The 13,807-nt window shown below is 37.0% G+C and overlaps 1 protein-coding gene across 2 annotated transcripts in view; it reads right to left on the reverse strand.

Annotated features, from left to right (window-relative positions):
- Positions 1–428: 428 nt before the first annotated feature.
- The window catches only part of AQR (aquarius intron-binding spliceosomal factor), a 93,568-nt gene continuing 80,189 nt past the window's right edge, over positions 429–13,807 (reverse strand). For both annotated transcript variants that reach the window (XM_046654542.1, XM_046654543.1), the window contains 4 exons: positions 11,112–11,197; positions 6,233–6,407; positions 3,657–3,770; positions 429–943 (listed from right to left, as the gene is read on the reverse strand). In XM_046654542.1, the coding sequence (XP_046510498.1) occupies positions 611–943; positions 3,657–3,770; positions 6,233–6,407; positions 11,112–11,197 (708 nt within the window). In that variant the 3' untranslated portion in view covers positions 429–610. The remainder of the gene's footprint in view (positions 944–3,656; positions 3,771–6,232; positions 6,408–11,111; positions 11,198–13,807) is intronic.

Here is a 13,807-nt window from a genome sequence, read left to right on the forward strand (position 1 = left end):
ACTTCCCCCAAGAAGCGGCAGACACCCTGGGTGATTCTAATACATTATGAGATTTTGGGGAAGGAAATACATGTAAACTCTGATGGATTTGAGAAATCTTTATCTTATGGTTGTTAATGCCTTCACATCAAGAAAGACGGAAACAGAAAAGAAAGACAGGAAAAAAGGAAACATGACTTGAGCATCTGATACTATGATAGAAGAAACTATTTCCTCCCCAATTTGGATACTTGGTTAAGGGCACTTATGGTTAATTCTAGCGTATTCTGTCCTTTTCTTTGGAGAAGTTCACTAAAAATGTCAAGTATGTCTTGTGCATTCTATAGCAAATTCTTTTAATGTAGGTTTGATTACAGATACACTCAGTTAATGATAAAAATATCAAAGGAATGGTTATTTGCCCTTCTGACTGACAAAGGAAACTGAAGTTGTTTATACACAATTTTTTTTAATATATCCAAGAAGACAAACATTGAAATTAGTTAAGAAAAATAAGGACTGAACATTAATTAGTACCTTTAAAATGGCAGAAGCAAATATAAAATACAAAAAGCAACTTTACGTAGACTTTATGAATGAAATGTCCTCCCTAAGAAAGCCTACAGATTGGCTACTTGGTCTTCTCTGCAGCAGACGTGGTATCTTGAGGGGTGTCCGCCTCCGCGGCCACAGCCTCAGGGCCCACCATAGTGGCAGTGCACTCGGAAGGAGGAGAGAGGGTTTCTGGATTGGAACCAGCTCCTGTCTGATCAGGCGTGGTCTCAGTCTGACTTGGGGTGGTCTCAGTCTGAGAGGCTGAGGCTTCCTGACTAGAGCCAGCATCTGTTAGACTGGGTACGTCAGTTTGAACAGGCATGGCCTCCTCTTCTGTTTCCAATTCTGTTTCCTGACTTTGAATTTCCTCACCTTCTTCTACCATAGCAGGTGGTAGCTGTAATAGAGTCTAAAAAAAAAGGAAAGCATCAGTATGAACCCAAATGAGAAATCACTGGCTTATAAACCTAAGCTCTCACATCAGCCTTATCTTCCTTATAGATACTACGCACTCTACAATTCTCCAAAACACTGCTTGCCATTTTATATTACAGATAAAACAACTTCAATGACAATGGCTTAGGTTTTGTTGACTCTAAGGAATATGCCTACACAGATATTACAAAATAATGATCAAAATATATTAAATCTTCAGAGAGGAAAACAATAAGAAAACCTATTAGATTTTTTAGCAAAGGAATTTGCTATAACACTTCTGGAAACACAGTAGCCGGTTACGACTGATTGACAAACCAACTCAAGAAAGTGCCAGCTTCCATCAAGGAGTCCTGTGAGGGGTGGGGAGGAACAAGGCCTTGAGACAAAGCCATGGCAGGGAGGGAGAAGCAGGACACAGGCTTCTGTCTCACTCAACCAAACCCTGGAGCAGCTCGATACGCTGGCCTCTCCTTTATCCCATGGCAGTCTGCAGCTAAGGCATGGCTTCTCTCCTCAGGGACTCTGTTTCTCTTGTTGGAAATTGAAAAAATTTTAAAAGTACCATTCATAATAACACCAAAAAATATGAAATACCTAGCAATGAAACAAACAACATATGTGTAAGGTCTGTATGCTGAAAACCGGCAAATGCTGATGAGAGAATTCAAAGACCTAAATAAATGGAGAGAGAGACCATATTCATGGGAGACTCAAAATACTTAAGACGTTAATGTCTGCGAATTGATCCTAAACAATCCTATTCCCTAAAATATCCTAATTAAAATCCCAGCATGGGGCTAGCCCAGTGGTGTACTGATTAAGGACATGTGCTCCACTTTGGTGGCCTAGAGTTCGTGGGTTCAGATCCCAGGCGCAGACCTACAAACTGCTCCTCAAGGCCTGCTGTGGCAGTAATCCCACATACAAAATAGAGGAAGACTGGCAAGACATGTTAGCTCAGGGCCAATCTTCCTCACACACAAAAAATAAATAAATAAATTAAAAAACCAGCATGCTTTTTAAAGGGTAGAATCGACAACCTGATTCTAAAATGTATATAGAAAAGCAAAGGAACTAGAATAGCCAAAATAATTTTGAAAAAAAAACAACAAAACTGAAGGATTTGCATGATCTAATTTCAAGATTAACTATAAAGCAACTCTAATAAAGGTAATGCGGTAATGGCAAAAGGATAGACACAGATCAGAAGAACAGAATGGAAAGCCCAGAAATAGACTCTCATGTATGTGGCCAATTGATTTTCTGGTTAAGATGACAAGGCAATTCAACAGAGGAAAAAATAGTCTATTCAGGAAATGGTGCTGAAACAATTAGATATCTGCACGCAAATGAATAAAACTCAAGCCTACCTTGTATCATACAAAAAAATTAACTCAAAATGTATATCTCTAAATACAAACCTAAAACTATAGAACTTCTAGAAGAAAATATCAGAAAAAATCTGTAACTTTGGATTAGATTGTTCTAGGATATAAAAAGCATAAATTTTATAAAAGAACAACTTGATACATTGAGATCTATCAAAATTTAAAACTTCTGTTCTTTGAGACACTTAAAAATGAAAAAACAAGTCAAAGACAAGGAGAAAATATTCATAAAACACATTTCTCATAAGAGTCATAGAATAAATTTGAAAACTCTCAAAATTCAATAAAACAAACAACCCAATTTAAAAAATGAGCAAGAGACCTGAACAGACGTATCTTCAAAGAAGATATACACATGGCAAACAACCATGTGAAAAGATGTTCAGTATCATTAGTCACTACGGAAATGCAAATTAAAACCACAATGAGAACACTACATATCTACTGGAATGGATAAAATAAAAATGACCAACTATAATAAGTGTGAGTGAGGATGGAAAGCAACTACAGCTCTCATATACTGCTGGTGGGAATAAAAATGTACCACCATTTTGTAAAACAGGTTGGCAGTTTTCTAAAAACTTGAACATACACTTTCCATATTATCCAGCCATTCCACTCCTAGAAATTTACTCAAGAGAAACTACAAAAGACTTGTACAAGAATGTTCATAGCATTTATGTGTAGTAGCCCAAACTGGAAACAACCACAAATGTGCATCAAGAGGTAAATGGGTAAACTTAGTATATCCATACAATGGAATACTATTCAGCAATAAAAGGAAAGAATTACTGATCACGCAAAAACATAACTGAATCTCAAAATAATTATGCGGTGTAATAGCTAAAACAAACATAAAAGAATACATGCTGGATAAGTCTATTTACATAAATGTCTAGAAAATGGAGACTAACCTAGAGTGACAGAAAGCAGATGCTTAACTGCCTGGAGAAGGTGGGAAAGGGATTGGTGAAGGGTAAGAGGGATTACCAAGGGGCATGAGGACACTCTTGGGGATAATGGCTATGTTCATTATCTTGATTGTAGGGATGGTTTCACAGGTATACACATATGTCAGAACATATCATATTGTGTACTTTAAATATGTAGAATTTATTGTATGCCAAATTGTATCTACATAAAGATGTTTTAAAAGTATGGATGTTACATGAATAACAACAATCTACTTTGGTTTAGTTGGTTTCCCACAAGGAATCAAGTACTTTAAAGATTTCTTCTGCAACAAAGATTCTCTCTACAGCATGAAAAATAAGAGTCAGTTTTGAGCAAACTCACCTGATGATAATGATGTGTAGTCTGTATCAAGTGCATGTACATGTTGTACACAAAGTTTGCCATCTGAGGCATATTCTTTATTATCTGTACTTCATGAGATGGTCTCTCTCCATTCTAGAAGGCGGCAAGAAGAAAGTTTAGAGTGAAAAACACTAAAAGCCAACATTCCAATAGAAGCCCCTGTCTCCATCTTATGTATTAGCACCACTGGGGTTTGGAGAACACAAAGATATAAGTGTGAGAGTCCAATAAGGAATTGATGAAGAGGAGTGATTCAATTTAAAATTAGAAAATGTAGAGACTAGGAGAGAGCTAATAGTTACCAGCTTTTAACACAATTTCAGGCTGGTAAATAAAATATGAGTTTTGGTCTATTGGTTAATGTAGAAAAATAAGAGATAAGCAATCATTTGAATAGAGAGAAAAAAATCAACATGGTTTAAAGTAGTGGTCTCTAATACTGTGTAGGCTCCAAAGGCAAGATTATTCAAAAAGAAAATATTAAGACTATTCTTCGTATTTATGTTTTCTTAAAAAATAAGTTAGCATTTACAACAAGAAGTTAACAATATGTAGACTGTTAGTCATGAGGGTGAATATTCAAAAGGTTTTTTTAATTAATAAAGTATATGGTCAAAAATGTTGGCAAACAGTAGCATCAAGTGTGAGATCTGTGGTACCATCAGAACCATCTGGGAGACTCTGAAATCGCAGAGGCCTGGGCTCTAGCCCCTACAGATTTAGATTCAGTGGGTCTCAGACAAAATAAGGTGATTCTAACGGAGTAGTTCTGGCAACAATCAGTGTAGCTAATAAATTGTAAAGCAAACAAAGAAAATACAAAATTTGCACTTCTTCCTAAACCAGCCTAGAATAAAGTTAATGACTTTCCTATTTATAGTCAATTATGAAATGCTTATAACGTCTCACCCTTTCTTACTGTAGCAGCAATTTATAAAACCATAAAGGTAAAAACTTATAGCAAGGAAAAGGATTTTACCTTAAAGTGACAAATTATTTAAAGCACATAAAGTTAGAGATATTTACTACATTAAATAGCATTTCTCAGAATTAAGCAGAATGGTAGTAAGCAGGCGTTCTTTCGATAATGGTCATTTTCCGCAACAGTCACAACTTCTGTGTGCAAAGATTGCCAGATTGTTACAACTATGACATACTGCCTTCAAAACCTGGAAGGCTTTTGTTTGTTTTTTTTAATGGTTTGCTTATTTTCTGGTGGCAGTGCTGGGAGTTGCCTCTTCTGAGATGCAGTACCAGCTGCTCAGCCCTCACCGACTGCGACACAGTCTTGTGAGCAGAGGTTGGAGAGATGCTCTCAGCCCTCAGCCCCCCAGGGCTTGAGTCCACGGTGTGGTGTAAAGTACGGGTTTCGAAGCCATCTATTCCTTGGTATTGCCTGATCCACACTCCAGGTTCCTCCAGGTGTGTCCCTGCAGCCCTCGGATAGGAAGCACCTGGGGAGTGTGTTAAACCTGAAGACACCTGGGCCCTGCCCCAGACAGGAATTTCCCTGTTTAATAATCAGCCCTCCAAAGATTGAGAACCCCAGGGCTACGGGATTGTGTCCAGACTTCAGAGCCTGACACGCAAGGTTTTACATGTCCCCACCCATCATATTTCTGCATCCTTTTCCTCCTACTCCTCCACAGCAGCATTTCTTTAAAAAAAAATGCAGTTAAAAAAAATACTTAGCATTATTATTAAACACACAGAATTTAATCTTGTTTTTTTTGAAACATTTAAAACAGTTTCATTTAAAATCTAACGGACCTCCAAGACATTTCATTAAATGAAAAAAGCAAAGACTAAAAGTCTATAGTATGCTAACCTTCACGTAAAAAAGAAAATATAAAAAAATAAACAAGTATCTGCTCCTTTGTGTAAAAGGAATATATGAAGGATAAACTAGAAACTAAAGAGTCTGGTTACCTATGCAGGGAGGGGGAGGGGAAAGAAGAGAGAGAAGGGGGCAGAGGACAAGGGGAAGAGGGATGAGGGGGTGTGGCACTTCCCTGAGTATGTCCTTTGTTAACTGTATGTGCTGTCCCCTCCCGCATTCCCCCAGAATGTAAGCTTCTTAAGGGTTCTCCAAGAGCTAACCCCTTTACCTCTGTTACCGAGTAATCAGTTAAGTTCTCCTCACAAAGCTGAGGAGAGGCAGTACAGTACAAAGATTAACAGGGATTTTGGAGTTAGCCTGCCTAGGTTTTCAAATCTTGGATTCTCCATCTACTAGAAGCATGGTCAAACTATTCAACTTCTCTAATGCTCAGTTTCCTCATATGTAAAATGGGGTTAATAAGAAAACCTACTGAATAGGAGTGTCACTGAGATGAAACGAGATAATATACATAAATAGCTAATTGCCTGATACAGGGTGAGTACTCGATAAATATCAGCATGTATTATTATTTTTATATAGAAAATCTAATTCAGTTCCTTAGCATAAGGAGCACCCTAAAACAGTGATTGGATGACCTATGTGATGATGTTCCCAGCTAGTGTGGTCACCTATAGGGGAATGCTGCTCTATACAATGACAAAAGGAGCCCTACCTTTCTACTGGTCGGGAAAGGCTCTGTTGGAATGATATGCAAATGAAGTGGGCGGGCCGTGAGCTGGCTGAAAGCTGGTGTTAGTTCAAAACAGTTTTGGAAGAGAGATACTCTGGCGAAGATATAAAGTCCAAGTCTGGCTCTAGACATGGCGACCACCAAGCGACGGACATCCCTTTGGGAAACAAACAAAATTAACATACACCAAGATTAATAACATATTTACACAGCATTTCATTTTTACATATTCCATTAAATATTCCAGTTAGGCTGCAACGATAAAAAGGTAAGCTTCTTAAAAACTCAATAAACATTAAGTTAATGTATGCTATGTGATTAGTAAACTAAGTAAAAAGTGAACGCTTTATTACTAACCTCTATAGCTTTCTTGCGGGGCAGAGGGAATCACAAAATAACCAGGGCTCTGATTAAAAAAGGTTTAAGTAGCTCTATTAGTATCATGGTACGGTTCAGTTGTCAGTCACCACCACTGAGTCAATCTGAACCAACCCTTCCTCTACTTCTTCACCTACCAAATTCCCCAGCTCTGTCAAGGTCAAATTTTATTTTCTAGACAACTCTCACCACACTGTTTTATACTTTTCAAGTTTTTTTTTTTTTTTTTTTTTGAGGAAGATTAGCCCTGAGCTAACTACTGCCAATCCTCCTCTTTTTGCTGAGGAAGACTAGCCCTGAGCTAACATCTGTGCCCATCTTCCTCTACTTTATATGTGGGATGCCTACCACAGCATGGCATGCCAAGTGGTGCCATGTCCACACCCGGGCTCTGAACCATGAACGCCGGGCCGCCAAGAATCAGAAGGTGCGCACTTAACTGCTGTGCCACCGGGCCAGCCCCTGTTTTATACTTATTTATAAAATAATTACAAATATGTACAGAAATACAGCAAGATGGTATAACATAATAATGCCATGTATTATTCATGTATTTAATCTAGTACCTCGGCTCAGTGCGTAGCCTATAATAAGCACTCAATGTTCACATAAACAGTAATAAAAATGGCTAAATTGAATGATCCAACTATATACATGTAGCTTACTCTCTGATGAATTACGTCAGTTTTCTTTATCTTTTAAAAAGAATATACATTTTTAAAACTTTATTTGAATCAAACAAATTTATAAAAGAGGGCTACATATTAAGTCTAATTGGAACTCATTATTAGTGAGGATGTCTTCTAGAGAGAAAAGATAATTTTGGTTTTTGGTTTCAAATACAGAGGACAGTTTGTTTTCTTGAGATGCTGTTAGATGCTATTTAAATTTGTGAGTATTCTATGAAAAAGACAACTTTCATGAATAATAATAAAGTCTGGTAAAATCACCCCTAATCCTGGAAAGAAAGTTCAACTGTTACAAAGATCATATAATGACCTGACAGAGAACCAAGAATTGGAATATTTACCACATGGCTTTTCTTTGTCTCTGCATAATGCAAGATATTTCCAGAATATCTCTAAGTCAGCCCCATTGTCTATGGCGTTTTATGATAGAGACCAGATAGAGACCTAGTTTCCCTTATCAGGAGGCACTGTGTGACATCAGTACATACCAGTTCCATTCGTGGAGTGGGGGGAGGAGAGGTAGATATCTACTCCCCCAAAAAACTAAGAGATGCTCATTTAGGTAGAAGGAGAAAACATACCCCTCACAGTAGCTTTCTGAGGAATTTCTACATTTGTAACACACTGGATTCATGAAGGAAACATTATCTTTTAGGTTTCTGCAACTCAAATTGTTTTTTATTTTCTCTATATTTCCTTAGAACCCAAGGGGTCGTGCTCCAGGTGGGTGGTTCCAACACTGGTAACTGGATGTACAATGCTAGAAATACTTAGCATGAGTTCTCACACAAATATAATAAAGGAAATTATGGTTAAAACAATGTTGTCAGGGAAAAAAGAGGTGGGTGGCGGAAGGAGGTGATCTAAACTGTTTTTTTCACGGTAATCATGGTATTATAATGTTCAGTTCTCCTCTTCACATCCAGAAGGCTCTATCTATAGGTGGAACACAGATATAGTGCTACTGCACGATACTGAACAAGTTCCCGTGCGGAAACTTTTCCCCGCAGCCCTCAGTGCCATAGTGCATGGAGGGAGCTTTCCAAGTTTGATCTCCACTGTACATGAGGAGAGTTAGACTAAAGACTTCTGCAGATTCAAATGTAGGTATCTTCCAACAATATGTTTAATGTCTCTCCCACTGGACTCTACACAATATGAGGGTAGAGATCACGAATGTTAGATTTACTACTGTATACCCTGAACTCTGTACAGTGCCAAATAATAGATGGATCTAAAAATACTGGTTAAATGAATGACCAAACACTATGAACATAACAAACCACCAAGCAAAAAAAGTAAAGGGTGTCAGCAGGAGTAGACAGGGTTCCTTGGAGCTGTATCTCGAACCCAGGGCAAAGGGCATTACCACCTTCTTTCACAGTCCCCAAAAGACGGCTGGACAGAAACAGCACTGTTAAACAACAAGCCATCACTCTGACAGAACCCTTATGAGGAAACAACACAGCAAAGTTACAGTGTCACTCTTCGCTCCGAACAAGTCACAGGCATTTCTACTGGTACCCAGGCTATTCAAATCAGGTGGTGACGAGAACAATGAATGCTGGGAAAGGGACTGGAAATGTCTCACTACTCTGGCTTCTAAACAGCTCCACGGCTTTCTAAAACAGATCTCTGGAACTAAAGCTGAATAGTCTGTCTCCTACATAATTACCTGATTAGTCTACCCTGAATGAAAAAAGATGTGCGTAAAAGAAATCAGGCAGGTGCTTGGAAAACAGTTTAGCAGTTCCTTAAAGGGTTAAACACAGAGTTACCACATGACCCAGCAATTCCACTCCTAGGTCTACAACCAAGAGAAAGGAAAACATATGTCTACACAAAAACTTGTACATGAATGTTCATAGCAGTATTATTCATAATAGCCACAAAGTGGAAACAACTCAAATATCCATCGACTGATGAATGGATAAACAAAATGTGATATATCCACACAAGGAAATATTATTCAGCAATAAAAAGAAATGAAACACTGATACACACTACAATGTGGATGAACCTTGAACACATTAGCCAAGCAATTCCACTTATACATCTAGAATAGGCAAATCTACAAAAATTTAGTGTCTAGAATAGGTAAATCTACAAAGACAGGGAGTAGAATGGTGGCTGCCAAGGTCTTTGGGGAGAGTAGGGGCAGTGACTGCTGTTAAGTACAGTTTCTTTTTGGGGTGATGAGGATGTTCTAAAATCGTGAAGATAGCTGCAGAACTCTATGAATATACTAAAAATCATCAAACTGTACACTTAAAGTATGTGAATTGTATAGTACATGAATCATAGCTCAATAAAGCTATGATTAAAAAGGAAAATATGGAAAGAAGTAGGTTTCCTTGGTCTCTTTCAACTTGAGAAACAAAATAATTTCCCATTTATTGGAAAAGGAAAGATACGAAAGATTATTTCTACAAAACAAAATATTCTATAAAGAGTTTGATAAAATTCTAGCTAAGATGCCTAAGATATCTGGGTAATTAGAAGCACAAATGATAGTTAAATTGACATTTTCCCTGTATGCTTTAACAACACCAGTACCATAACCAGCACCCCCCGAGCCCACCCCATGAAGAAGCTGGACTTTCAAAAGCAAATTTTGGCAAATACAAAGAAGACTGATTTATTTGGATAAAGGTTGTTGTTGCTTAGAAAATTTCAGTATGTGAGACAATACTGAAGTCAGGTTTTTTTTTAACCCTTTACTTATAAGCATTTTATCATCAGTTTTTTTTTTTAAGTTTCTACAAAAGTGAGGCAAAGAATACTACAGAACTATACTACTGGGAATCTGAAAAGATAAAGCACTACAGAGTAAAAAAAAAGGTGGGGAGGGGAAGAAGCAGTATGCATGCATTCATACTGTGAGTTTTTGAGAGATTTTAATTATGTAAATCATCATGATGCCCCATTCAGACAGCAGCTATAAATCTCAATGTGGAAAAGGAACTGATTTTTAGAAAAGTTAGTTTCCAAATACATGCTTGACAAATAAATAAGCAAAAGTAAACTATTTTAGAATGCTATAGTCTTCAAACAATTTCTCGAAACATTACATCTTTGCTTACTCTTATGTAAAAGTGATCAATCTAATGGAACATGATCATTGGGCTAAGCTCCAAATGGATCTTGACTTAATGACAACATTATGAGAGCTCGGATAATTTTCTTTTTATATCCACCAAATAAAATAATAAAATGAACTCTCCTTATAGTTTTGCTAAGTGAGTCATATGAGATGAAGGTTTATATAAAACTAAACGGCTGCTTTGTAATAAGAAGATATTATTCCCATAAATCTCTAGCACATAAATACATCGCAATAAATGATAAAAATAGATTATTGTTTGTTTTGACATTTCTTAATCCTGAGAGAACAAATGGTTCCTTTATCCTCTAACACTGAAGCTGAAAGACTGTGTGGGAAAAAGTCAGAAATCCTATGCAGTAAAAACTCATTCTGTAGAGACTTTTTCCCACTTAACTTCCTTTAATTTCTGACATTGTTTCCAACAGATATAGGAAACATAAACTAAGACTTTATGATAAAACGCTATCTCTGAATGTTACTAAAGAGTAAAAAAGTTAAAATTACTAAAACATTTAAGATTCAAAAAATTTAGAAGCAATGGTTAACTATACAAAGGATCTGATGTTACATTCCAAAAAAAAGCACCAAAAGTTGCCATAACAATTAATTATACTTAAAAAGTTTAAAACTACTTAGCCACAAAAGCAGAGATAATTCAATAATATTATGAACATTTTTCCTTACGTACCTCAGATGGCCCACTGCCCTGGTTCGTACTAGAGAAAGAAGAATATAATCATTCTGTTGACCTTGAAATCTGTCAACGGTTGTTACCTAGGAAGTAAAAATGGGAAATATGGTATATTTTCAAAAGCACAATAAGACTCTACAGAGATCATTTGAATAATGTGCTAGAAATAAAAATCTTACCCTTAAAATAATCAATCCTAAACGAAACATGAACACACACTTGGAAGTGAAAGAACAAGTTAATGAACACTATGAAATAAACCACAGTAACCGGATTAGGCTATGTCCATGTGTCGTTCACACTTACAGCACTCATCTTTACCCCTGCTGATAAGTGAATAACGATCTCCGGAATTAACAGTCTTCCCCTACTGGACTACTGAACTCCATGAAAGCAGGGACTGTGTTTAGCTTACCACCTGGTATCCCACCCAGTTTGATGCCCAGCAATATAACTTAGTATGCTCACTTATTATTGAACATATTCCTCGTTCTCATCTATAGTGTTCCTCTATCAAAAAATAAACAAGGTCTCAGTCTAATAATAGCACTCAGACATTTATCATTAATCAAACAAAAAGCTGAAATGCTTATCCTGTACAAACTGTAATTCATGGTGCCTACCTTTAGGAAATTAACAAAACATTTCTTTCATATCAACTCCAGAGGTATAATTTACATACAGTAAGAGACACTCATTTTAAGTGAACTATTTTATAAATTTTAAAAATGTATATCCCATATAACCACCAGCACAATCAAAATATCCATTACCTCGGGCCCCCTTGTCATCAACTCTGTATCCTCAGCCCTAGGCAACCACTAATCTGCTTTCAGTCACTATAGATTATTTTTCGCCAGCTCCAGAATTCCATAAAAATGGAATAATAAAGTTTGTACTCTTTTTTGTCTGGCTTCTTTCACTCAGCATAATGTTTCTGAGATTCATCCATGTGTTGTGTACATTAGAAGTTCATACCTTTTTACTGTTGAATAGTATTCCACTGACCAGATACACCACAATTTGTTTATCCATTCACCTGTTTGTGGCATTTGGGTTGTCTCTAGTTTGGGGGTAATTTGAATACAATTGCAATGAATATTCATGTATAAATTCAAGTATAAATAAATTTTTGTGTACATATGTTTTCATTGCTCTTGGATAAATATCTAGGAGTGAAATTGCTAAGTTGTATGGTAAGTGTATGTTTAACTTTATAAGAAACTGGAAAACTGTTTTCCATAGTTGCTGTACTACTTTACACATTCACTGGCAATGTTCCAGTTCCAGAGTTCCAGTTGCTCCACATCCTTGCCAACACTTGGTATACTGTCAATCTTTATAATTTTGGCCATTCTATTGGGGGTTTAGTGGTTCCTCACTGTAGTTCTAATTTGCATTTCCCTGACAACTGACGATGATAAGCATTTTTTCATGTGCTTACTGACCACTCACATGTCTTCTTGTTGAAGTGTCTGTTCAATTCATTTGCCAATTTTGTATTGGGTTGTCTTTATCAAATAATGACTTTTATAGTTCTTATATTCTGGATGTAAGTGTTTTGTTCTTCTGTGTGGATGTTAGACCTGGAAATTCTGTTGCCCTCCTGACCACGCGGAAAGCTTGTCTGAGAACTCTGCTCACAGACTGAGAATGGCAGAGCAGAAGGATGAAATGAACCTTGGTCTTTGATGACATCATTGGGTCGTTCTGTAACCCAACTCTGGAGCCACTCTAGTTTTACCTTGTTATGAGAGAGAGTAAATTTCCTTATTATTTGAGTTAAGTTTTTCTGGTACTTATAAATAAATGGATTCAGATCCTGAGGTCCTTCTATTTCTAAACTCTGTATTTCAAAGTCACTAGTTTCTCATTTTCACTCTGCATATCTCTTAAGGAGTGTTCCTTAGTGTCTATTCTACCCCATATTCTTTTCAATTTTGTCTCCATTTCTACGATTTTGTTTTCTTTTCTTCCAGTTCACATTGCATCTCTTCTTGAGTTTTTCAATTTCTCTGCTTTGTACTCTTCTCTCACTGAAATGGTTACTTTAGTAATAAGTATTGTAAAATTCATAGCCCAATGTGTACTCAAAATTTTCATCTGTTTCAGGCCAACATGTTTTCTGGAGCATGTATCTTGTCAATTAGTATGTTATGATGTTCTTTCCCTCATTTTTTCCCTATATAAATCAAGCTTGTGCTAGTTTCCTTTCCCCAACTATTGAATGTGTGGGTTTCTTAGCTTAGCTACATGCAAGAGATTAAGCTGAGGTGACCAGCTAAATTGTTTTCTAAAGGCTGGATGGTTTTCACCAGAGAAGGTTCTCTTTTCCTCTGCTACTATAGACAGTCTATTTCTTGTAAATATAGCTCACCTGTAGGCTTCTTTGAACCAATCTGGGACCAGGAAGGCTTCTGCTCACCCCAATTCCTGCATCCATTGTTGAATAGCAGGGATGTGGCTCCTATACTTCAGAGCATGCCACTCACCTTCAGAAAGTGTGCTTTTGCTAGCATTTCAAGACTGGTCCCCTAAATTCTCTTCTTCCCACATTTCCGTCCTGATAGTCACCTGATCTATGTCATCTCATTAAAAATAGAGTTTATCTTCACCTCCCCCCATTTTCCTCTTACTTTTGGATGATTTCCAAGAAAAGGTGAAAGAGCTTCTATACAGCTATGTTCACAACC

This window comes from Equus quagga, chromosome 2, assembly GCF_021613505.1.
Source record: "Equus quagga isolate Etosha38 chromosome 2, UCLA_HA_Equagga_1.0, whole genome shotgun sequence".
NCBI lineage: Eukaryota > Metazoa > Chordata > Mammalia > Perissodactyla > Equidae > Equus > Equus quagga.